This window comes from Geospiza fortis, unplaced genomic scaffold, assembly GCF_000277835.1.
Source record: "Geospiza fortis unplaced genomic scaffold, GeoFor_1.0 scaffold166, whole genome shotgun sequence".
In the NCBI taxonomy this organism is placed as follows: Eukaryota; Metazoa; Chordata; class Aves; order Passeriformes; family Thraupidae; genus Geospiza; species Geospiza fortis.
The window spans coordinates 11735466-11762839 of record NW_005054310.1 but is presented as its reverse complement, the minus strand read 5'-3'; the positions used below and the strand labels follow the sequence as shown (position 1 = coordinate 11762839).

Sequence of the window (27374 nt, the reverse complement as noted above, 5' to 3'; positions counted from 1 at the left end):
TGAGGGTCTGCCCCAAAACTATTTTAAAGCCATTTATTAAAAAAAAATTATAACATTATATATTCTCTAAAAAACCCCATCTACTACACAGTCTGATGAAGCATCAGAACTCTTACTACAGCTCTTCGCTTTCAGGTACTACATACTCTGTAACAATCATCAGGTAATAATTCCTAGTATGGAAATACAACAGCAACAGCTTTCCACTACTGGGCTTTTTTTCTACTTCCAAAATGCCCAATAAAGCTGCAAAACCATGAAATTTTTTTAAGTATTGTAAGACAAGCAACTTCAAACTGGATTTTTACTTAAACCCCCCTAAGTTCTCCTCTACCTTTTGGTGCTAATGGCTCTACAATGTTGAAAGAAATTATTTTTAATATAAAGTCTCTGTATTTACTACAGAGAAAACTAGTATCACATACTAGTCCTTACTTTCTCAGAAAATCATATTTATAGTGTGCAGTTTACATCTGAGATAAACGAAACAAGATTGTCAAAACAGTACTTCAACATGTAAGAGATGAACATATAAAGGCACATACAGATTGTCAATGATTACAACACATGTCTTTGACAAGAGAATATTTTCTGCACTTGTAAACAACTTTGTTTACATAAAGGCTCACACCTTTAAAGTGAGGTTAGTGCTGCTGACTCAGTTATTGCTACATTCACAGTTTAATAGAATTTTAGACAATATATGAGGTACACTCCCAAAGAGAGTCATCTTCATTTCTTCCTTGTTCATTTATCATTAGATAACTGAATTATGCAGATTAAAATTACTGACCATCAGAGCCAGTAACACCCAAATCATCAGATATGAGACAAACATTAGCACTTATTAAACTTCAAAAAACCAGAAAGTCACTGTTGCAGAAAAAAGTTCTTGCTCTTCATTACATGAATATTTTCTTCATTTTTATGTATGCTAGTAAACTTTTTTCTGGGCACATCAAGAGCCCATTCAAGCTGTAATAGAATTCTTGCACCTTTTGACCAGCTATGTTAATTCAGTCTCTTGATGTAATAGCTAGGAGTCAAAAATCACGTTCCCTTTGATCTTCTGGCATACAAGTCTCTTACACTTTTTGTTAGCTGCTTTATGAATACTTTGTATACTCTTCCACAGTACGTGTGCGTGGTTTTCCGTAACTCCCGCTCTAGGGGCTGCAGCATAGAATGAACCAGGTCATCTCCAAATGAATACTGTAAAGAGGTTAAGAAAATTTAAGGTTAATATGGAAGACTGTCATTACTCAGAGGTATTAGTTTTATAAAAATTATTTTCAGCATCATATTTGCTGTCTATAGGTTTATTAAATGTTTTCAAGAACTCACGAGTGCTTCTGAATGCAATAATTTAAAAACACCTCTAAATTACAAAGGTATACTCTCATGCTTTCAATAAATCTAACAAGAAAGATTTTTTTTATGCTAAGCAAATGAATGTATTCAGACAGGCAAGGAGGAAATTTTTTAAATTACCTTACCCAATTAAAAATTTACAACTCTGAAATGATTTCTGGATAATTTTTTGTTGTTGTTGTTGTATGGTAACTTTCTCAAATTACATATAACCTTTAAGTAATACAAGTCTTATCAAATTATAATGAAACAGGAGTATAAAAAGTGGTACTGACGTTTCATTAAATTGAATGATGTTCAAACACATACTATGTTTAACATGGGCATGAAATAAAGTTGTCATTAGCTCAACACTGCAATGTTTTTTATGAACAAATGCTAAGTTAAAACAGCATTTTGAAGCAACATAATTTTGTTCATCTTATTACCACTGAATCAGCAGTGGTTTACGTACTTTCTCTGATAAACCCACATATGAAATGGGACCATAAATAAAAGGAAATAATTTTTTCTTCTATTTTTGACAATGCTCAAAGGAAACAAAGAAATAATATTTTTATGGAAATACAATCACTTTCCCTGTGATGTATTCTCAGACCCCCAAAAGTACTTTTCTTCATTTTTATACCTATATGACAATGTGTAATAAAGCAACATTAAAATATACTCTTGATTTTTGTAGGTTATACACACACAGTAGCCTGCTACATTAAAATGTGCATCAGTGCTAAGTTTTACAGCTCTTCAGTGAGTATACTAATGTAGTGATAAATGGTTCATTAGATGACTTATTTGCAGCATGAAAAGAAGTCACTGGGCTTAGTATTTAAAGGAACAGCAACATATTAATACACTGAATTTCTGGAAAAGGTCAAAACATAGTATATAAAAAAATTTTTCCAATCCAAAACTAGATACAATTAGGTATTAAAGTGTTGCAGTAAATCCATACAAACTTTGGGAAGAAGGGATTTTTTTTCTGCACTTAAAATCTCCAAAAAAATGAAGCTTCTGGTGATGGTTTGTTCAGCCTGGAGATAAAGACTGTCCCTCTTCTACTCTGCACTGTTGTGGCCTCACCTTGAGTAAGTAGTGCATGCAGTTTTGGTCACAATGTAAGGATATAAAGCTATTAGTGTCCAAAGGAGGACCACAAAGATGGTGAAGGGCCTTGGGGGAAAGCATGTGAGAAGTGGCTGAGGGTCTGCTCAGCCTGGAGGAGACTGATGGGAGACTTCACTGCAGTTACAATTTCCTTGTCAGAGGAAGAGGAAGGGCAGACCCTTCCTCTGCTCTCTGATCTCTACTCTCTGGTGACCAGTGAGAGACAGGACCTGAGGGAATGGCCTGTAGTTGTGTCAGGGGAGGTTTAGGTTGGATTTTCAGAAAAGGTTCCAGAAGAGGGTGGCTGGGCACTGGAACAGGCTCCCCAGAGAAGTGGTCACAGCATGAAGCTTGGCAAAGTGCAAGAAGTCTTTGGATAATGCTCTCATGTGTATGGTGTGACTCTCAGGGATGGCCCCATGCAGGGCAAGGTATCTGGATTTGAGCGATCGTTGTTGGCCCCTTTCTATTCAGATATTCCAAGATGTCCAAATGCTCATGGAAACAATTCACCAGGTGATTTATTAAATAAATGAGAATAAAACCTTTTAAATAAACATTGACAACTACAGGCATGGCTCTAGAAACCTAACCTAGATACAGCCTACACTCTGTATCAAAAGATGCTCATCAAAACAGGAATTTACTGGAACTCCATCCAAACAGTGAAAGAGAAAAAAGTGATAAAACACTTGGTGTTACTTAAAAGTGAAAAAATTACTTTGTTGCAATCAAGGTGAATATCAACAAGCCTACAAAATACATGTTCTACTATAGATAAACATACAGGAAAGAATAATAAGTACAATGCAAAAATGACTTACATTTTTTATCGCTTCATAGACAGCCCTAAAAGTTGGTTGTTTATCATCGTGGTAAACACCTCTATTTCCATGAAGAATAAATATACCTTCTTCTTCAGCTGCCTTACAATTGCTTCCATAGATACAGTGGTCAGGCCGGTAATTCCATTGGCAAGGAAAGACATAAAGACTTTCTGTGTGGAAAAATGAGAGCTCTGGGTTAAGTATCGAAATTGTTTCAGGAAATAAACCAATGTTTTCTTTATTTATTTAGGACAGTTTTATAAATTTCTGTAAAGTTGTTTTGTAATCTAACAGTTAATTACACTCTAGCAAGCTCCAGCACTGTCTCAAATGCTTTCAGAGAACTAAAGAAGTGAATAGTCCCTTGAAGGCTTTTACCCAAAAGCCTGCTTATTGAGTATTTTCCTGGATTTTTTTCCTGGAGATTTTTTTTTCCATGGAAAAGATAACTTCACAGTGTTAGGCTGAAAATCAACGTGGATTTACCTGGATTGTGAAAAAACATAATGTTCAACAGATCCTGATCACCCCATGTTATGTTCAGCTTGTATTTCTTCAGTAGTGGCATCAGAATTTCTCCCCATTGTAACCGGACTGGTGTCATATCATTCTGTTGAACAGAACAAAGCAAAACCACACACATTCAGGACAGTTATATGTATAGGAAAGGAAATGCCTTACAGAATCACAGTAGCTTGCACTGCAAAGGTACAAATCTCAAATGTATAGATAACTTCTTCCTTTTAAACCAACAAGACTGTCTAAGGAAGTTCCTTACAGACATTTCCAATATACTTCATTTCTCAATGATCGACTTACTAAAAAATTTTCCTCTAACGTCTCAAACCAAGAATTCTAAGAATAGCAAGGGATTTTTTATACAGCAACAGGATCTAACACCAAAACTGTGTTTAAGTCATGCAGCAAGTAGACGAGGAGTATTTAAATACTCACGTCATGCAATTTCTATCTTTTTCACAGTTATAATATACACAGGTTTTAACGCTAACTGCAAAAATTTGAATCAGTTCAATATAAAATTAATTCTTAATTAACACAGGTCTGAACACAGACAGAGAAAAGATACTGTCTACAAAGTAATGTACAAAAATACAGAAATTCTTCAAAGGTTTTCAGAAGTATTTTCAGAAATACTTCTGAAACAATTCTGAAATATTTTCAGAAATACAGAAATCCTTCAAAGGTTTTCAGAAGTATTTTCATCAGGTTGACTTATTTTATTAGTTACTGAACTTGAATTTCCTTATCAACAGGACAACTTTTCACTAGCAAAAGTCAGTAAGAACCAAAACAACAGCTGATACCAAATTCCCGAATTCTTGATTTAGCAGAATCATTTCAAAAGAAAAGGAGTTCTTCTAAGGTTCTGGTTGAAGAGCAGCTACTTGGAGTAAATTGGCCTACACCGAATTCCATGTTAACAAAGGTATTCAAATCTCCAGTTTAAATGGTTACATATTCTAAAGCTAATCTCTTCTCTTTACAGTTTATTTAAACTCAACTAGAACAGAAAAGGAGCGAGGCTGCTCACTCTGTACTCTGTACTTCACAGTTTTGAGAGTGTGGATGGAATAGCAGTAAGTCCCATAGAGAGACAATTCCTCAACAAGTACAAGCATTGTACCCTTGCTTCTTTTTAAGCAAGTTGCCGAAAGAAAAATTTTATTAGAACTCCAGTATAGTTTCAGATTTGCATACAGGAATATTATGTTAAGAGACAGGAGCAAAATATCAGTTTGAGATTTACAGTATCAAAGACTTCTTTCTCTGTGCTTTACACTGACAAAGTATAAAGTGCATAAAATTGCAGTTCAGCTTTTACTCTTTCCTCAGATCACTTCAGCCATCAAATATGAAGGGCTTTCAGAACTGAAGACTAAACCAAGAAATACTACAAGACTTCAGACAAGAATTAATACAAAAAAAGATATATACCTTATATTATGCAAGAAGCCAAACAGAATATTAGAGTCTCTCCTCTCCTAAAAAATTTATTATTATGATTGCCTGCAAGTATTCAATGAGCACAGGCATAAGAAATGCACAAGAAAATTCTTTGCTAGTAAGAATTATCATTAGATTCAATGCAAAGTGATTAAATGAAATAAAACACAGGCTTTAACACTCAGCTAAACCCTTCCAAAAAAGCAAATAAATAAGACTGAATCACAGTCAGTAAAGATTACTCCCTCACCTGAAATTTGCAATTCCCAGAATACTGACCTAAGGTTTAAGTTTAGGACAATACTAAGAATTAAAAACAGAATTAAAATTACCTTGTTCATACCAGGCATATCATGGTACAAGAATATACAACAACAAATAACAGTTTTAGAGTAACACATAGAAATAGAAGCTTAAATTAAGTCATTATTTAATAGAATTTTATTTTCACTTGTAGAGTTTTAATAGCAGAGAAATCCAGAAGATATCAGAAGAAGATGCAAAGCAGGTAAGAACATGCATCACATAGCCAGATGTCTAGAAGCAATACTACTTGACAAATAGTGCTGTCAGATTTAAGAACTGGAAATTGTAATATTTCCATAACCTTTGCATAAACAGAAGAGAGCTATATATTAATAAAATAGCAGTGATATATAATGACATCAGTGTAGGAGCAAGAGAAACTACTTGTTTCCCTTCTTTAAAATATTCCATTGTAAGGTGAAACAGCCTAAGAAGTAAGACTCTGATAGAACTGCTTTTTGGAAGTTACTCAAGTAAAAAAACTCAAAGAAAAAAATGCTACATTAATTTTAAAATGTCTAGAATATAAGCCTTCTCTCCAGTATTCCACAACATGCAAACAGTGCTAGCAATTTGAGAAAAAAACCCCAAATGATAGTAGGCATTTCTGTAATGACATCAAACTGATACAGACAGGTTCTTAAGAACACTCAAAACTCTAGTTTATTTGAGCAGAAAAAAATGTGCAAGAAGAAAATATATGGAGGAACATGGAAGTATTTTCTGACATTTTGGGTTGTTTTTTTGTTTGTTTAGCTTGGTCATTACTCACTTCTGTACCAGAAAACTTCTACCTGGTGAAGGCTGAAGTCAGACTTAAAAAAGCTGTCATATTTAGCCTTTTTTTTTTTATTCTAAGAAGAAAATATAAAGCTGAGGAAAAATTCTCAAATCACACAGCAGTATCTAAACAAACTGCACCTGTGTCCCACAAACAGCTGACCAATTTAAATTTCCTTGAAGCCAAGGGAGAGCCAGCCCTCTGCCTTCTGTTTACATGATTCTACCCTGTTTTTACACTAAAAATGTAGTGCTAACATTTACTGCATGTTTATGTAAGCTGATATACTTCAATAAACCAGCAGAAGGATTTCTTTTTTCTACTGTTAGCAAATTGAATTGAATCACAGAAAGGACTGAACACCAAAGGCCAAGTAAATAAGAAAAGAAGGGAAAAGCAGCTGGTAAGAGACAGGAACCTTCCTTTTACAAGCAATTTGGTTTTTTGCAGGCTCACTGTATTTCTCTAAACTACAGCCCTAAGCAATAATGAATGATAAAAAAAGTTATAATGGTTTAGGTCACAGAAGCTCTCTGAACTTTTTTTTTTCCTAAAGCATACCCATGAACCTCTACTTTGCACACACTCTACTGAAGTTAATTTATTTGGGGCTTGTTTGATTTTCTAAGAGTTTGTTCCCTTCCTTGAGTGCCTGCATCTCAGGCATCAATAACCTTCTCAATAAATACTTTTGAAGTCATTCCTCTCTATTCACATTGCCTCACTGGTCTTTTTGTTTAAAAGCACTGTACCTGTAGCATTTGCTGTATCTCTTTTAAAAAAATCTACATCTATATGTATACAAATACAAAAAAGTCACCTATTATTACCTCTTCAATATCCTAAACAGTCTTGACTGCTTTACATTCCCTTTTCTAACTGCTGCTTAGCAGAGACAACATGTAGGCACTAACCATCAGAAGCTTCATTATGAATTCTACTGTGATGTGCAGTTATGCAGTATAATGACCAGTACAATGCAGTATAACATTCAGTAACACATCTGTGCATGCACATCCAGTTGTACACAAGCATACACATGTGTGCATTTAGTGCATGTATTCATGCTGTACATACACACAGAGACTTCACACACAAGACAAATAAGATAGGATCAGAAGGAACAACATCCATTAGGCACCACTGACAGCCAAGGAGCTGGGATGCTTGTCTGAAATGGCCTGACACTCCTGAAAAGACTGAGGAGGCTCAAATAGGTAAGTGGATAAAAGATTACTTAATCCTGGAGCAATACATGGAACTACAGGTTATTGCTACCCAGATGAACATTATAACCATTGGCTAAAGTCTCTGGCTCTCTTTTTTATTCATCCATCTTCTGGATCTTCCTGACTCTTAAAAATCAATGTGACAACACAAGAAAGATGCTAAAAGGCCTCAAGCGGCTCAGCTTGTAATTTGGGCTACAACAGACAAAGAACAGTTTTAAATCCATAGCACTGGAGGAATATCCTGATCCAAAACTTTCACTTCAGATAAATGCTCTAGCTCTACAGTACCATGCAAAAAGGTCATGGGTATTTTTAAAAAGATTTAAAAATTCCCAGAACTGATATACTCCTTGAAGAATTTGTTGAGCCTCCTGAAAGAATATAAACAAATTCACACCTTCCCATAACACAAGGAAACATTTTCTAGTTTTACTGCATTTCACTGGAATAGTTAACGGGGCACAACATGGAACTGTTACCTGTAAGGTCAAAAAGCATCTGCAGAGTCACTGGCAAGGGGTATTAGGACAGTCCCTGACCCTGAGTTTGGTCTATTTCTTTTCCAAAGGTTTGAGAATAGTCGTTCCTTTGCTATCAGTCACAAGCAAAAGTCATACACTCTCAGGCCCACTGTGTATAGACTCAGCAACACTAAGTTGTGCTGAGAAGTCAAACCAGAATTCTGGCACAGTGTGTGAATAAAAGACTAACTTTATCTTAAATCACTATACAGAAATGCACTGTCAGAGCTTAAGATATAAACTTCTTCTCCAGTAAGTTTTCTTGGAGAAACTGCAGCCATATACTACAACTACTATAACTTTCTACTTTTAACTACAACTGAGATAGTCCATTCTCCTTTTCTCTTAAATTCTCTCAATTTTTTTTTCAAGAAAAATACATAGCAAGAATGCCAGGATGAAAGGTGCTTATCACACTGGAAATGGGGGAGAATTAATGTCTTCTGCAAATTTATATTGCTCCTCTTATGGATGCATCTTCCAGAAGTTTTCGACTGCACGATTATTTTTCCCGAATCAAACTTCTCTCAAACAGAGATGTACTTTCCCCCAAGCATAATCACACAACACTGCTTTTGTACTTGTGTTTCAAGTACATAAGAAAAAACTTCAAGTCTGAGAAGCAGTGACCATTTCTACTAGTGTGTGCATTGCTTCCATGCATGTAGTAGTAGCTACTTTCATGAAAAACTTCTTTGTCTACAAAAACTAGGACTTCAAAGCAAATTATAAGATACTTAGGGTGATAATCACCTGGCTAGAATGTAAAAGATCAAAATTTGGAAATCTTCTTTTCAACAACTTACTAAATGTTTTAGCACCACCTCCTGGTCATACAACCACACACATTTTACAAGTTTACAATAACTGTTTTTCTGGGATGCCTGCAGTAAAGAAATAATGTGGGCATATGTATTGGCAAAAGTAATTTACAGCAAACTATATCAATTCAAAGGATCTCTCAGAACTATGAAAAAATAAATCAGTCAAGCACACTTGAAATTCAAGTCTTAATAGTGAATGACATTCAAAAATAGATACTATTTTAAACACAGTGTACTTTCAGAGCATTATTGGAATTACAGAAAAAAACATTTTGAAAAATAAATATGAATATAAAACAGAAATAGAATTAAAATATGGAAATCCACCAAAAATGCAATTGAGGCAACACACATACCTTGAAATATTTTCTTCTGATACGTGTCATATTCATTAGCATGACTCCAGAATTAATTCCAGTTACTCCATAATAGGGATGTCTAGCAAATCGATTATACCACCCAATACGAGGCTCTTCATGTTCTGGGGCCATTGCAGCAATTTGTGTGGAGTTGAACTTTCCCAGAAAAGACCAAATATCATCAACAGGCCTCAAAAACAAGATGTCGGTATCAACATACAGTAGTGAATCCACATTTTTGAGGATTAACTGTGAGGGAAAGAAATTTAAAACCAAAATTTTAAGTTTTATTGAACTTCTCTTAATAAAACACAAGAAAGTTAAACAAATTTTTGTCATATGCAAATAAATTCACTTTACACCGACAGTTTCCAGTCAATAAATTTGTCCTCATTGCTTTTATTCACATTTTAAAGAATTTCTGTAGAGGGAAATAATTTTCATATGGAACAGCATTGCAAAGGCACTCATTCTACATTTTGTATGTCAGGGCTCCTTAGGAGTAGGTGGAGGCCAGGTGTTATCCTAACAGGAGCTCCCCTCCGGCTCCTGCTCCCTCCTGCCCATGCAGCCAATCAAATAAGTGTTAAGAGCACTCCTTTGAGAGATAGCAGCCATGGCTCTAATTCCCCAAGCCTGAAGCATGTCCTCTGCAGTGTCTTAGATCAGCACATGCACAAAACACTGGCAACATGAGCCCATTTCTTGTCTCCCTTTCTCTAGGACTTCTCAGACCCATGCATATGGGAGACTTTCCAATGGAATGAGGAGATGAGGTGTGATAAATCCATCTCACCTCTGAGATGATGACATGACCTACACCTCTTTCTGAGGATACTGTGCCATAATGCATCAAGCGAGAAAAGGACTTTTATGCCATAGGGGAATAGTGCAACAGAAGAACGTTAATTCGGAGGACTTTTTCAGATGTCAAAAAAGTAAGGAGTAGTGGTAGTTCTTCATTTAAAACCAAACAGAAATCAGATTAACAAGGACATTTGATGCTTCATAAACAGCCTTCTGGATTGTCCTACTACAAAGTAACTTACTGGCAAAAATAGTCTTTGTGAAGCACATGGTTTAAACAATTTCTTCCACTCTGCTGCACTCTCAGATGGAAATGTTATTGGATATATTGTGTAATTAACTCTTCCTTCATAGGGGAATTCTTCAAGCTATGTGAAAATAAGAAATCACAAAAATTACTTCAATTCTATAACAAAAAAAAAAATAAAATCGCTACTCAAATTGATACTTGAACACAAGTACAATGCCTCTTTTCTACAACAGAAATCCAAGAATTTGTCAGCTAATCAAAAGACTTGAACAAAAAGTGGCACCCGCAAGTCACTGTGAAGAAAACACATCACATCAGATGTGCAAAAGGAAGAGGAAGCAAAATAAATTACTATATATAAAAAGTAAGTATATTAATTAAAACTCTTCCTCTCTCAACTACTTACCATGGAACAAATACCAATGAAGTATTTCCAAATTTAATCTTACGCCATTTTTGCCACAGCTACTGTTTGCATAACAGTGTATATAAATTAGTATGTGTAACATACTAATGTCACAGTTGATACGACATTTTAAGGACAAAAATAGTAAAACCCTCCACAGTTATAGCTTCATCAGCTTCAAAAACTGCTACTCCAGTCATAGTGTAATTTTAATTAACTGAAATTTACTAAAATTAGGCATAACCATATTCAAAAACAGGTGTTTCAGTTTCTCTAAACAATATAAGACTGATGCATGCCATAAACACAGAGACAAAAAAGAAGAGATCTATTAATTTTTTCTTGTAAAGCCAACTCTAAATAAGCTCACACAAGGTAACTGGTTTGTGTTCAGAACATCAGGCTTGTATTTAACAGATTCAAGATGACAGATCAAAGTTTTGGTCTGTCTCTAGGAGAAACTCTGGTATCAGCAGCTGGCATTCTTACACATGAAAAAATTTCAAAGATCCCCATTCAACACTACAAATGCCTTATTACCTTAGACTCCTGCATTTATGCCACTCTAAACATGTAGAATTGCTGTATATTGTGCTACAAATTGTGCTACAGTTTGATTGAATACATTTTTGAATACTTACTATGTCTTTGAAACTCTCATGCAACTGGTCCTCAGCAAAAATATGAAAATGGAGAGGTTTGATGCTGAAAATAATGGCTGATCTCAACATAGTAACAGTCTCCTCCAGTCTTTCACCACAGGCCACCACTGCTAGATGCATTTTCTCAGAAGGATGTGTTTTCATATAATCATATCTGATACAAAAATATTTTTTCATTTGATATTATTTCTGGCACAGGCTTAAAGAAAAACTCTACTGTAGCAAGTAATTAACAAAATACCCTTTACCATACTTACATCAACAAAGTATAACTCTACAGAACATGCTCATATGTATTCTTACACTTAACCTGAACCATTCTCATAATCACTCCCACCACCCCAGCCTACAAAGGAAAAAAAAAAAAAGGTGTAAACATTTATTGTTTACAAACTTACTATTCATTACTAGCAAGGAAATTCATCAAAATAGCTATGCTAAAAGAAAGACTACAGGAAGTTACATCAAAATGTCAAAGGCTGACAGTAGATTAAGTCCATACATGAGTTTTTTCCCCTCTCCCTGGACTAAACAGACATAGGAAAAAATAACAAATATAGCAGTTGAATTCAACAACAAAAGTGAGAAAACATCTACTTCCAAGAAGTTCTGTTAAGAACATTTTTGATTGATCTAGGTTTTGTCCATTTTCTGCTCCAGTAAGTCCTTTTTTGACAAACACACCCTTCAGTGCTTCACCCAAGCACTGACACATAGAAAGCTTTCTCTTGTCCTTCCATCTTGCAGGAGTACAACGTGAGCTGGATGAGGGGGAAACGAATAGCTCAGATGGCCTTGTGGGATGCCCTGGGGCTCCCAGCGCTTCTGGAAACCCCTCAGGTACACTGAGCACACACACTGTCCATGGCCTTGAGGCTAAATCACTGCAAGGAGTGGGGACTGGGAAATCCTTTATTCCTGAAGACACCTGTGCAACAGTTATAGTGAGATGTGCCTGGAATGTATAATACAGGGCACATTTTAAAGTTATTTCAATACTTCAGTACAATAGACTAAAATTGTCATCGGGCAAATACCATCAGCTTGGGGGCAAACAAAGTGGGTACACGAAAATCTCCTGGATTTCACAGACTTAGAAAGAAAAGATTTCAGAAAAGCTTTCAAAGCTTTTAAACACATATCAACCCAAAGCCCATGTGGAAAACAGTATTATGCACTTGAGCTGTTCGCACAGACTATGGGAGGAGGGGGCTAACAGAACCAAAAGTATCTGAAGGTTTAAATTACAAGTTTAATGCCAAGTTATGAACACAAAACCAATTCTGAAGTTAGAAAAGACTTTACCAAACTACTAACAATAGAGAAATGCTTGACAAATCACCCATTCTTAGAAACTTGTTGGAGACACTTCAAAACAGAAATTACCAGATGAGATTCTTAGTACATAATCTCCCCTCAATTTATGCAACTATGTAAAAACATACAAGTTTTCCTTTAAATCTGCAATAGATAATATTGAAATATGCCTCTTTTCTTTACGGCACAGAAGAGCTACACACATTATTTTTACTTCCACAAGGCAAAATATAAGCAAAGTTATCACTGTAAAACTACTGAATTTGAATGCCATAAATAATTACTGCATTTAAAAAACATTGTGAGTTTTGAAAGAATTTAATGCCCTGGAAATAAAAAACCACTTTTTTTTCCCAAAAAAACTTTAATTAGATTATGCAGCTAGTCTTAAGTCAAGGTCTGGAGCATTATTAAAAATCACATGGATGAAAGACCTCATAGGTCAGATTTAGATCCAAAATAGGGCACCTAAATTAAGATGCTAACCTCAACTGTGTCTGAAGTCTCATTAAAGCCAAGAGAGATCTAGTGAGCAGGTTATGGAGTATAGAGAGTAATCCACCTTATTTCAAAGTGAACACCTAAGGCTTGAATCAACTTTCAACATAGGTATAGTGCCATTTAGTAAGTTCTAAAATATCCCACTTGATCTCCAGATGCCAAAAAGACTGAGTATTTCAAAGATCATTTTGTGTCTACTACTCCTAAAAAGATGTCTAGGATATCCAAGTGCTTCCTGGTTATCATCAACCACTCACAACTCAGCAGCTAAATGGCTGGTCACCTGGATCATCCTCCATGGCCTTTCAATTTTAGTCACTGTTTAAGACCTACCTGATGTAGACACCAATATGCAGACATCTATATTGAGATTATTTAATCTGCAGATTGAAACCTTTTATAAATCTTGAAGCAAAATCTGAAAATTAGTTCAGGTTAACACACACACAAAAAAAAGACTCTTGAAATATACTCAAGACATGCCTATTCAGACCTTTATACATAAAGCTAATTTAAACATTACACCATTTAGTAAGTAGTAATGTAAAATACACAATGCAAGTTGAGTGTAATGAGGGTAGCTGAAACCCAGAAATAAGAACACTGCCACAGTGTGAACAAGCTGCAAGCAGCAGATTAGCCTCATCATTAATCCACTGAAAAGGGAATTAAAATAATTAAGCCCTGAAGTCATGAGAGCCTACAGTGATATTACAAGGTCATGTGATAAATAAGGGCAAAACCTATACAAACTGCATAGCTGAAAGCCAAGCTCCTGAACTACATGTAACACACAGCTTTCCACGAATAAAGTATGACAAAAATTATGCTGAAGAAACTCTAAAATGCACTAAGATTCAAAGACTGTAGTTTATTATTTCTACATCTAGTGACCTCTGTGAATAAAAGAACATTTTTAAGCCACACAACAAAAAACTGATTATGTTATAACGCTGTTACAGTCAGTCTGCTCACACAACCTCTTCTGTAACTTTCAGACTTATTGAGTTCACTATTTTTAAATCTGTGCTTAAAAATTATTTCTTTAAATGCAAAAAATAAAAAAATTTAGAAAGAGCTAACAAAAACTGAATTTCAGCTCACACCAAATGGGAAATAGTTGGACTCAGATCCATAAATTCACAACATAAAGTTTTATCTCTGAAGCAGATGGAGCAAGAAGCCATTGGAAAGAACAGGCCACCATGCCCTTTGTGGACTATCCACTACAAAGGTAATGAGATATATTAGATCTCAGAAATGTATTAAGGCAGAAGGTAAGAGGCTTCAGAAGTGTGGTCCCTACTCCAGACTCCATGAAAAGACATCCTTTAGTGATTGTAAGATGCATTTGACTTCCCTGCACACAGACCACTGGGAACCACAGCCTCCCTTTTAGCAAGCAACCCTCAGCGCTGCTCCTCTCCCTTTCACACACATCTCTGTCCACCCCCAGAGAGCAGTCCTATCCCCACCTTCATCCAGGAACTCTACTTACTGAAACCCTCAGCTGCCAGCATCTTCCACTGTTTTTTCCTCTTCCTCATGTGAGAGGCAGTATGAAGTGTAAATTGCTCAGTAGAGTTTATCAGCTTGAGCTCTGCAGCCTCACCTTCCATGTGAATGTGTTCCACTCACAAAGCCAATTATGTTTTTCATTATTTGTTTCACTTCCTTCTTCAATATTATATCTACGTGGCTTCAGTTTTTCCACAGATTTTTTCCCAAATTTTCTGCCTTCAACTGCTCTCTTCTTTTACCACTTCCGTAATGCTTCTCCCCATCTTTCTTCCACTGCAGCTACCTCCCCAGAAGCCAGGGAAAGGAAAACCGTGCTCATTTAGGTAACTGATCTGGTATCTGTCATGACCAAGTGATACAAGATCTTTTGGCAATACATTTTTTTTAACAGTTCGGTTGCTGAGTTGACAATGACCAAAATAAAATTTATTCTCCAAGGATAGTAACTTGTCTGAAGCTAAACAGGTTTGGTATCAGGAATCACAGCTCTCGTATGAACCTTTAGTGAAAGTCAAATACAGGTCCTGAAAGGGTTAAGATGCTTTCAAAAGTGAGGAGATACTTTCAAAAAACTTGTTGAGAAGCAGAAAAACAAAAAAATATAGATTTTAATATGCACATTTCTAATTAATAATAGCTCCATCTTTTTGTGTGGGAGAATCTAGTGGAAAAGGTGGGGAAAAAGCAACAATAGAGTGAAATACAAACTGTATTTTAGTAAGGATGTTGGATAGACTAACAAAGAAAACTTGACAGACCTAATTTCTAAAAAAAACTCCAATACTGTGGCAGTCCTCACTCCTGCAGAGGGAAAAAACCCTCTGGTAATTAAAATAGAAGAGAAAGAAGGCACCTGTAACCTAGTAAAAGATACTGAGCAGGATGCCATGACAGGATTTGAGTCTTTATGAAGAAATAAGAGAATTTAATTTTTGTGAGGATACTAATTACACATGAGGGGTAGGGACAGTAAAAATAAACAAAACACTTGGGACAAACCTCCACACATACTTCCATGAGTTTAGAAAACACATTTAAAACAATCCACTTTTGACAATGTGAGTAAAAACCACATATGTTAAAACATGCTACTCAGCAGCAGCAAAAGGCCAGGTACAAGCCTTGCCCTGAAGTATTTCTGTGCCTAGTGCAGCCCTTCATTCTACACAGATTAATTCTGCTGTTAATAACCTCTGAGAGAAGAACATAGGATATCCTCAGTGAATCTGCTGTAACAAGGTTTTCCAAAGCCTGTCTGTCAAGACACTGCCTTATATTTAAAGATGTTTACCATGACACACTGTATATTAAATTAGCATTTCTAGGTCAATTACAGCTACGAAGCTGTAATTTGATAGTAAGCTACAGAGGTATGTTTTGACAAGTTAAACTTTTCTAGAACCTTCATGGCATCCCAGCTGCATTTCCTGGGGAAAAAAAACCAACACAAATTTTATTTGCACTAAAATACCCACCAGCTCCACAAAAAGCTTAGCTCTGTCCTTTAGACTTGACACAAGGAATTGCAGTAGAGGTCACCTTTATTTGTATAAAGGTAAAGTTCTCCTCTTCTCACATAATACATGGAAAGCACAGGTGAGAAGGTACCACAACCTCAGGAATATCCCGTATACAGTTCCATCTAATTTGGTGTAATAGAATTGGTTTTCATCATTAGCATAAAAAACACTAATTATATTCATTAAACTGTGCAGGGAAAGTATTTTCACATAATCAAACAGTATTATTTCAAAGCTGACACTACAATATACCTCAGAGAATCAAATGGTAGATATGTAAGTACAACACAGATGGCTTATTGCATCCTTTTTCCTTTTAATGCCCTGTTTGATCTAAATCAATCAACCACTAAGAAGCCTAACCCAGCAGCCTTTAGTCACCAGAAAAACAAAGCAAATAGGCAGAGTAAGAAGGCAGAAAAGCTACACTGATTAAAATCCAGCTGTTAAATCACTCCCACACTTACTACAAGTAGGATCAAGGCAACTACAGACATTATCTGGATTTGAAAGGGATGAAAATTCTAGTTTTTACTGAGCTTAACATTCTACTACAGCACTGCATGTAGAACATGTCATAATCAAGAGCTTATTTTGTAATAGCACACTAATGATACCGCTGCATATGATGTCCAAATGTAATCTACTCAATGCCAACTCAATTAGTAGATTAGGTTTGAAGTTACAATATATGAGTAATTTTAAATTGACTATAAAAATAGAAGCCCCATTCTCCAATGAGCCTGCTAATTTAGAGAAATTCCTTTTTTCAGGACTATCAGAATTAATTTAAATATAACCATACCACAAGAAGCTCAATATACCCAAAAACTTAGTGAAACTTTCTACTTTAGCAGGCAACCCAAGTTAAAACCCACTTAGTTGCAACATCCAACAACTGAAATCAGCCTGGTCAGCCATAGTGATGACCCCTAAGACCTTCTTCTTAGTCAGTCCCATTAGGAAATAAGCAGCCATACCAGCTAGACAATACTGAGTACCTTGAAAGGTGTACTAGAAAAGAAAAGCATCATCTAGACCATGCAAAATCTGAGCCTCATGTTATCTTTATCAGCATTTTTAAAATTTTGATAAAATCTATACCACTGTACATAAAAGCAATCTCATGCTTCCTCTGTCAAGGTGAAAGCTAACAAATACTCTGCGCCAGAATAAAGTTAATAATCAGAATGGTGGTGAAAATATGTGGGTGCAGAATAGCTACAAAATCCTTCCCACATACAACAAAAGAAATTGATCTTACACTGACTAACCTGAAGATCCTTATTATTCCTTATTAGAACCAGCCCCTGTTCAGAGGTCATCAATTTCAAATGCTCTTCAACTATTGCATGACTCATATTGAAGTCTATACACACACATCTCTCTCAAAAATTTTCCAGATTCTTCTATATGTCTCCAACATTTCTATCATACATACTTGAATCTTAAAAATCTATACATTAGTATTCACTTAATACACTTAGAGCTACTTAAAGGGAATAACGTAGAAAGCTGCATTTCAAAAGTGTCAGTGCCAAGTTCTCTCAAGGGTAAAAAATTCTCTGTGGTCCTGATATCCAGCAAAAAAAGCTAAGCGGAATTACAAGTTAGAAACAGAGATAACAAGCTTTTTTTCAACAAAAATACTTAAAAATCCAAAAGCTTCCAATGTTTTAAAAACTTAGTGGAAAATGGAAAGGAGACATTTTAACTCTGAGATAAATTAGAGCATCTCACTGAGGAATTCAAGAAGGACTGAAGTCATCACAACATGTGGGGATTAATTTAATAATAAGATATTGAAAAAAAAATCCAGCTTAATGTAAAATGTTTAATCTGAACACCACACGCCCTTTACTCATTTAAGCAGCTTTTTTTCTTTCAATTTCAAAATGTATAAATATGAAATTCTGCAAACCTTAGAGCTCACCATGAAAGTGGACTCATCCAGTGAAGTCATAATCAATGCATACTTTAACAGAATTGTCTTCACAGCCACATATGGAATTCTTAATAGATTAATACAAGTTATAGCTTAAGGCATGTGCAAATAAACTGCATGGGATTTGTCCATTTCTGGTTCCAAGGTTCCACTTGCCTCAAGCCTGACAGAATACTCAGAAAGGATGTTTTCTGCTATTTTTGTGCATTGCTTTGTATTCATGGACTTCTTCAGGCTTAGTGGGGTCAGAAGACAGCAAGAACCTCCCTGGTCTCAACACTACTAGTGTTAGACTGGCCCAGATGTCCAAGGATTAAATGAAGCTTACAATCATATCCTGTCCCTCCACCTAGCATAAGCTAAGTCCCTTCACCCTCAATCACAACAGCATTTCATTTATCCCACTGCACTAAACTTCTTAGAGCTAAATTCCCAAAACATAATCTATAAAGAAAAGAAGTTATTTCTGTCTATTCAGATAGCTAAATCTGCCTAACGAAGTCATGTGCATCCCTATGGATTGACACAGTGTGGATTGCTACCAATGGCAACAAGAAAAACTCAGCAGCCCCAAATTGCTGATGAAGTTCACTAACAGAATAAAAATCAATCTAAGCAACTTCTTTAAGGAATTTCTTGACAACCAATGAGCTTAAAAAGCACTGACAACATACAAGCAGAGAGGAATAAGGGATCTAAAGCCTTTCCCACAGTAATTTTCAAAACAATAGTAAGTCTTGTGATGCTAAGCTTTTCTTCCTCTTTGCTTTCCCAGAAATATTCAAGCTTCATGTTAACAAGAAAAGATATGAAGATAAAAGATATCAAAAGATGATCAGCAAAATTTTAAATGTAAGAAAAATTGACTTACAATTTCAGTTATGTACTGAAGAGAACTTTGCAGGTTAGAGAACTACCAGACAAGTAGCTCACTTCTTTTCAAGAAACCTGTGTAATGTGACAGCCTAAAACATCTGAGCCACCACATTAAAACATTTAAACTTACTGTTAAAGATGCAGCATTAAGGTAGACAGTCTATTCTTTAACATACTAAATGTTAAAGAACATTCAAAACTGTCTCTTCAATGCTTTTCAATGAAGTACTCTCCTTAAATTCTATATAACATTAAACTTGAATTTAAAAAAATCCACATGTACTTACTAAGCATATCATTTTATTGCAACTTATATCATGGGTATTCATGTGCAGCAAATTTTATTTTAGGAAAATAATTTTTCATTAACTTTTCAGACTATACTCAGGCTTTTAACAGATGTTAGCAAGTTTCTATTTAACAAAGCAACAGAATTGAAAAAATCTACTCTTGGTAGTAACACTTGAGTCTACAATTCCAGAACATAATGTAACATGAAAAACCCCAGATAAAGGTAACGACAATATAAGCAGGTGAAATGCATGTGAAGTAATCAAGATATTTTGTTTTGCCACCTTGCTAAAGAGCCAAAAAACATCAGCTACATCTGTCTGCAATCAAACAATAAAGTACTATTTAACAACATCCTACCTAAAAGCAGCTTCCCAAAAGCAGTTCATTCCACACACATCAGAGGGCAGCATCCAATAGGAATTCCAGAAAGATACAGACAAATTCTTACACCTAACAGAATAAGACAAAAATAACCTATATGAATGTTACTGATTTTATGGCAAACTTAAATGGATAGTCTCCTAGCTCAAGCATAACTTGAACAGTTAATTAGCTGGCAGAAAACTGGCCATGTAATGCAACTTGAATACTATGGAGAAGGTATTAGAAGCCAATCAGAATTTTTTAAAGGAAAAATGGTCCCATCCTTTCCTCTTCATATATTTTCAGAATGAGAAAAACAGAGGGGCTGAGATTTTTGAGGCTCCTTCTATGTTCTAGGCATAAATTAAGTCCATAGGTAATGAGTAATGAGTGAATGGCAACACTTATTGCTAGAAAGAACTTAATCTTTTCAATACCTTTGTCTACTCAAAGCAGAGGACCAACTGTAACTTTTCATTTTTGAGGTTACACTGTCCATTTAACACAATCCCTATTCACCCATTACTCTGGTCCGTGCAAACGTGCAAATCGGATTTTTAATAAAAAACTTGGACTTAGCAACACCAAGGAATTCCATTGTTTCGTAACAAATGCAATACAGAAATAATCACATTTCCCAAGTTTTCTTTCCACATACTAAAAGCAAGACTAATAATTTATTGATTTGTGCTACATTAACAGCTAAAAAAAAGCAGGGTTTACTAGTTAACCATTACATTTTATGCAACAGCAATATAGGAAATATTTTTAAATAGAAACAAAAGTGTGTATTTCAAAGGCTCTGGTGAGAAAATCAACATCAAGAATTATGATCTGAAATGAGTAAGTAGAATATTGTAAAGCAAGAGATACTCTCTTGTGTGACCTTCTCTGCTCCCTGCCCTGGTGATACAAAGCCAGTAGTGCTTATTCTTCTTTGAAAGTTAGTATCTGTGAATGAAAGATGTGCAAGAAAACCGACACAAAAGCTGCTGATTTTCATCAGCAGTATTTAAGGACTATGGCTCAGAACTCTACCGAGAGTTGGCTTCGCAAATTTGAAATTAATCAGTACCATCTTGGTAGCATAATCTGAAACCTGTGAAGGCCAACGTTTTGCAAATATCAGACAATAATAGCTGAATGTAGCATCAAAGAATGTCAAGATTAGTAATTTCTGCTTTTTGTAACACTTGAGAAAAACGACCTGATAAACACAGCGTTTCACAAAGCCTCATTTAAGTGCTGTGGGGGATGGTGCAGTTCTTTGCTAGATCACAGGAAATCCTTGTATTCTGTAGATAAATGTGTTCACAAGAGTTTTCAATTTCATTTTATTTCATGACTTAAGAATGCTCTCCACAAATAAATACCCAGGTACAAAAAGTGAAAATACAGACTGCAACTCTATTTCAGGGATATCTGCACTGCTCGTCACCAAAGTATAAAACCATGAGTTCCCTCTGCCAGATTCTTTTTTGCATTACTCTTTGTGGCTTTTGAAGTTTCATAAAACTCCAAGGCACACAAGGTCTTCCACTTATGTGAAGAACAATCTTTATGATCTCTACTACCAGCTTTTTGAAGTAACTGTTTCTCATTACTTTTAAGATAAATTAATAGACAATCTCTCCAAAAGAGTTTTGTGGTTTGGAAGACTATTACCCTATTATTACAGGGGATTCCTCTTTCAGTTGTCAACAAGAGTTTTCTTAGCTATCTTGAGTATCACCCTACCCAAATTACTGAGGCAAAGTAATGGCTGTGTCACTTCTCTGACACATTAGGCCTTTCAAACATTCCATTTAGAACAAGATTATCAGCCTTGAGTTTGATGCGTAAACTGCATATTTAAAACAAAAGTGTTACTAGGATACGTATGTATGCAATTTACCTAATGTTAGCTCAAGACATTCTCCTGTCAACAGCAATCTCCCTCAGTTTGGCCATATGCTACCATATTCCCCAAAGGTTTTTCATTTAAAGGATTAAGATACTGGAATAATTGAACAACATTTTCTTCTTGTCATTCACATTAAGATCATTTAAAATGCCACTAATTAAGGTATTTTTTTGCTTGAAATGAAATTTGATGAAAGCTTGGACTACAAACAATTGCTTTATACAGCCAGGGAGTTGCATTATACCTGTTCACAAACAAGTACAGTCATTGTTACCTCAGAGAGCTTACTAGTCAGACAGGAATAGTCACCTTCAGTACTATGGAGGGATATTTTGCTCACATCTACTATTGTTATGTGATTAAAGGCCAGTCCCCACAAATAGAAAGCAGAAAATTATGTAAGGTGAAACAAACTAAACAAGGCTCACGGAGTGTCCTAACACAGCCCCAGTTCACAAGGGCAGAGAGAGCCCATGAACCAGGCAGATGATCCATGCACCAGCTTAGGTAAGGTAACAGGAGAGACTGTCCAGGCCTAATGGGGTTACTGCCTGAAAGGGTGTAGGACTCATTGCGGGATCAAAGGTGGGCTGGGGAGGAAGGAGAATGCAAAAAACAGAGAGGTGATAATAGGTTCCAGTCACATGTGAAGACTTTCCTTGGCGGGAATGGCTCCATCCCATCTGCACATGCAGAGGTCAGAGTGGCTGCAGGCGAGAAGATGGCCACAGGTCCAAGGGGCCCACGAGCCTGCAGAGCCAGGGACTGGAGAGACGCACGCGCACCGCGTGTGGGTGGGTGTGTGCTGGTAACCACCAGCCACCAGACCAGCCTGCAAGCAGGGCAAGGGCTGGGAGCCAGGTGTCAGACAGCCCCTAAGACTGGGCCAGACTCTGCAGAGAACAGCAAGTCTGAGCTACTGGAAGAACCTCTCTCTCACAGCCACAAGAGATTAGGGTCTGAGGGATGGTAACTGGAAGCACCAGAAAGTCTGAGCTGGCCACCTGGTGTCTGAGGAGCGGCTAATGCGGTCAGGACCAGCTATCCATAAGACTCCCTTTCATGAGGCAATCCTGTGGGCAGCTGCCACAAGGCTAAGGCCAGTAACTGGAAAGGTCCAGCACATCCACCTGTACATGTGTCTGCACATCCAAGAGGGTGTGAGTACCAGAAACTGAATTGGGTCTGCAAGCCTCAAGGATTCACACACTCAGGTCGGCAACAGTGGAGGCCAGAGGATCAGGAGCCTTTTCCTGGATGGACCAGGTGTCTAAGGCCACTTACTGGAGGAATACATCTTACATATATTGACGTATTTTTCATTAAAACCTTTCACCCTGATCAGTCAGAGAAGGGAACAGGATCAGGACGCTTGTTTGTGGTTGTGCAAGCACTGTTTCCTGTGTGCTGATCTCTGTGGCCAGCCATGGGTGTTTGCACTAAGAGCCTATAATCCCACTGGAATAAAAGCTCCACTTTGCAACTGCCTGGATATCCAGGAACATGGAAATGCAGCAGCCTTGCCTCCATCACACTACTGGGCTGGACGATTCCTAACACATACCACTGTCAAAAATTCAAAAAAAGAAGAAATATGAAGATTCAAAATTCATTGGTGTCATAGAGAAGCATTCTCAGTGATCTGTTTGCCAATTCAAAGCATCTCTTCCTTAAGCAACCAGCCATTTCTTAACTACCTCTATCAGGTAATCTAGCTTCAACTGGGTAGCAGAAATTTTAGTATTGCAGACATAGAAAAAGCATCTATAGTGACTTGAAAACTTTTGAGAATGAAAGGACAATTTCCAATTAGTTTGCGAAATACATAGCAGTGCATAAATTGCAGTCATGAGGACTGAGGCCCTGCGCTCAGGCAAGTCAAGTTTTAACCATAAGAAATCTCTCAACAATCAGTGGTAATCTCCTTTTGTTAATGGAGATCATGGTTGTCAGAAACACTTTTCAATCCATGTGGCATATCTGTGCTACTGTAACTCCACAGCAAACTTAGCAGAATGTCCAAATGGTGAGGGGTGCAGCCCTCATGACTACATTCCTGTCAAAATGCCTTTCACTAACAAACTAAGTTTTATCAACTGCATGAACCAACCAATAGACAGACTCATGTCTCTCCTACAGTACAGCCCAGAAGTGCAGCAAAACAGGAAGGATGCATTTCCTTCCTGCTCATAATCACATAGGAGTAAAAAACTGGGATGGTAAATGCTTAATTCAACTCCAAAATGCACTAAAGAATTTCTAATTCTCCTCAACAGCTTTTCTGAATGTTTGCAGCAATAACACAAATTTGTTATGACATATTTAGTCATAGAAGCAATGGCTTCATTAGATAGGAGATAGTCAATGCAATGATAGATGTCTGATACCTCAACTTTTTAACTGGAAAAATCTTGATAACGTTTCATTGCTTCATAATGTTCCTATGCAAAATAATATTTGCTGGTCAAATACTTGTCAAATTCAGCAGAGTTTTTAAATGAAGTTTCAACTTCAAATCATTGAACGTCTAATCCTTTTAAGTTTACTTCATATTTTGAAGTGCTTTGAAAGGTTCTGGACCAATTTCTTAAAATTAGAATAGCTGAGAAGCAAACTGGTGGAACTGCTGGTTAAGCTCTGATACTGATGAAAACAGCTGTGTACAGGCCAAGGAAAGATCCAGCTACCTGTTACAAGCACCCTCCTCTGCTAAGTCTGTGGATTTACCTTCTACCCTTTTCCATGCACTATAATCCACCTAACCCTCCCTCTGCCAGAACAGTTAGAGAGCAAGAGACTGGTACAATCAAACATCAGTGCCACACGCAGCAGAACGGTATGGCTAGCAGCACAAAAATGCTAAACTACAGTGTAAGGGAAACATGTTCCATCTTAATAGGGTCAAATACACTGACCTCACTAAATTCACAGAACTGACAACAGACTGATTCCTTCTCTATATCTCAAAATTACTATTAGAATAGCCCTGAATAGAAAGATGAACATTATCTGCCTAACTGAAGTGGCAATACTGACAAAATATTGCCTTTGAGGGAGTCAACAGTTCCTCCCAGTTTTGTATCACCTGCAAACTTGCTTAATATCCCTTCCAATCCTGCATCCAAGACATTTATGAAGATGTTTAGCTATTAAATTTTTAAAGTGTTCTTCAGCTGCTTATATCAAGTCTCAAGATACAAGCCTTCAGTCTCCAGTCCTCTTGTTCCTCAGGCTAGAGTAGTGTTTGAAACAAACAGCTCCTTAACTGATTACCCAATAAATTCCTGTGAATTATTATGTTTATTGGAGGACCCTGCCTCAACCTGTAATTCTAGTTTCAATATGGTAAAACTTCCTTTTAAGTTATTTTCTTCTTAAACATGTCAGCACCATTGCTAAATTCTTCCAGGTGCAATATTCCAAAGTCTTATTCGATGCTTGAAGTTTTCATGTTTGCATGTTTCCAAAAATAGAAAATTCAACGTCTCCTTCCCCTATCCCAGAGCACGATCGAGCTCTTTCTGCCCTTGTGGAATATACCAAACTGGACCATTCAGGCAAAGAAAACACCTCTTGGCTAAAGAAAACAGAAAAACACTGCTGAGTGTATGAATGCCTTCAGATGATAGTTTTGCTTTGCTGAACTGTATTTTAAAGCTATCAGTGACCACAGCTGAAGCAACTCGCTTATGAAAGTTACTATTAATGCATACAAAATGTTAAACTTCAAGGACTAGTGATCTAAATGCAAGAAGGTGATCTAAATGCAATTTACTCTGTAAGGTTATGCACTCTTCAGGATATTACATGATCACCAGACAGTCAGAAGTGGGCACTGAACAGATATGTGGCCACAGTGGTCAGCCTCTACTGGAGAAGTAGCTGATGTATAAAAACTGAAATACATTCAGCATGATGTGTGTGTCACTTGTAACAGTGAACGTAAAGCAGTTTAACACTCAAGAATAATTCACAAATGCATCTAAAGCAACATTCAGTGGAACATTTCTTAACTACCACAGGACAGATCTTTTCCTTAAACAAAAGCCTTTTCTCTTTTCCAAGAGTCTAACTCACAAATAAGTTTTGCATGCACTTTTTGCACAAACAGCATGTTTCAATAACTTACAACAGGGGATGTTTATCCTGAGCCTTCAGCTTGACAACAGTTTATAGGTAAAGAACTCCCACACAGGTGACAATGCACACTGGTTTTGCAAGGAGATATACCCCCAAAAAAGTGGAATGCTTTGTGGCACTTGAGACCTTTGGAAAAGAACTTTGTCACTTAGTAAAACTTTTCTATTTGGTGACACATTTGGGGAGATTTATATCTCATCTGATATAACTGCAGCAAGAAGCTTCTTGCACCTTGCTGAGCCTCTTCTCCACTCATACATTTAATTTTAAAACTACACTTTTAGTACGAATACTAGAACAGTATAGCTTTTAAAATAAACTTGGTTCTTCTTTTGCTTACTAGCAGTATGATGCAGCTTAAAGACATTTCAGTGTTCAATAGTATAAATCATTTATTTACATTATTATCTTATACCCAACAAAAGTTTGCTTCATTTAAACTGCATGTTTTCTTTAGTAAAACAAATATCATACATATGGTTTTTTTCATCGTATTTTTATTTAGAACTAGTAGATTTCAACCACTCACAAGAAGTGAATGGTTCTTCACAAACTAGAAGTGAGGCACAATTATACTTTCATCTTTTTCATGTTAAAATCTGCATTAACTTGAACTAATGCAAAAACACGGGGGGGGAAATTCTTTTAAGTAGTTACACCAGTCGATAGCTGGGTTTCACATTTCAGCTGACTCCATCCCTAGTAACTCAGAATGCTGTTTCATGGTATTCCAAGATTATTAAGTCAGAGTTTGTCATCCTGCCATCCTCTGTAAGTCCTTTACAACAGCATCGACAATTTTATAATTACATGATGAGGCAATACATGATGAGCGCTGAGTCGGTCAAAAACTAGGTAGGTTTCAAGCAGGTCACCGCACCGGATCAACTCACACGTGTGCTCAGAGGAGCACAAGCAGTACAATGACTGGGGGGCGCCAGAGCTTGTACAGCACCGGGAAGCAGTGACCACCGCCAAACCAACAAACTCACTTTGCTTTAAACCGCTGTGGAATCTGAGCCGAGGCAGAGCCAGACTGGCCCAGAATGGTGTGGTCCTAATTTTTCCTCCGTTTTCAGTAACAGATTTCCCATCACTCCTCTTTTCCTGGCTTTAGGGTTCCGGTAGCCACAGGTGAACAGGATTATGAAACTATAATCTAAAGGAAAACTAGTAATTTCCATTCCATAATCTCAATCACCACTTGCCCACACTAAAATTTCTGCTGACAGAGGGCAACAGAACTTTGCAGAGTGTAAGATGCTCAGATATGCACTCCTTTAATCACAGAACTGAACTCACTGCTTTCTGTGAGACTGGCTGTATTAAGGTATCCCATAACAAACAGTTTTGCTTCACTCAAGTTATGTTCGATAATCACAACGTTACTAAGTTTCAGACCTGAAGGAGCACAGTGAAATTTTATCCTTTTGGAAGAAGGAAACGCAACCCTTCACTCGCCCTGTCCCACCGAGCAGCAGCCAGGGACGGGCTCAGCGCCACGGAGACGCGCACGGGGGCGGCCTCGGTCGCCGGCAGCGCCACTCCTGAAACTTTTCCTTGCTTGTTTAAGGCTTCC

At 36.8% G+C, this 27374-nt stretch overlaps 1 protein-coding gene across 1 annotated transcript; it reads right to left on the bottom strand.

The window, feature by feature from the left end:
* Nucleotides 1–1050: 1050 nt before the first annotated feature.
* Nucleotides 1051–19844, bottom strand: GXYLT1 (glucoside xylosyltransferase 1). The gene is made up of 7 exons (XM_014312389.1): nucleotides 19747–19844; nucleotides 11395–11569; nucleotides 10340–10465; nucleotides 9288–9539; nucleotides 3789–3912; nucleotides 3300–3472; nucleotides 1051–1212 (listed from the first exon to the last, which is right to left on the bottom strand). The coding sequence occupies exons 1-7, from the start codon at nucleotides 19797–19799 to the stop codon at nucleotides 1051–1053; spliced, it is 1065 nt and encodes a 354-aa protein (XP_014167864.1). The 5' UTR covers nucleotides 19800–19844.
* Nucleotides 19845–27374: the final 7530 nt, after the last annotated feature.

Bases quoted from the DNA above. Each gene is read 5' to 3' on its own strand.
- GXYLT1 (XM_014312389.1), bottom strand. From the start codon at position 19,799: ATGCTGCCCTCTGATGTGTGTGGAATGAACTGCTTTTGGGAAGCTGCT. The intron at 9,540-10,339 runs GTAAGTTACTTT...TTTCCCTCACAG, and splicing joins CACAAAGACTATTTTTGCCA to TTAATCCTCAAAAATGTGGA. The intron at 3,913-9,287 runs GTATGTGTGTTG...TCTGTTCAACAG, and splicing joins TCAGAAGAAAATATTTCAAG to AATGATATGACACCAGTCCG.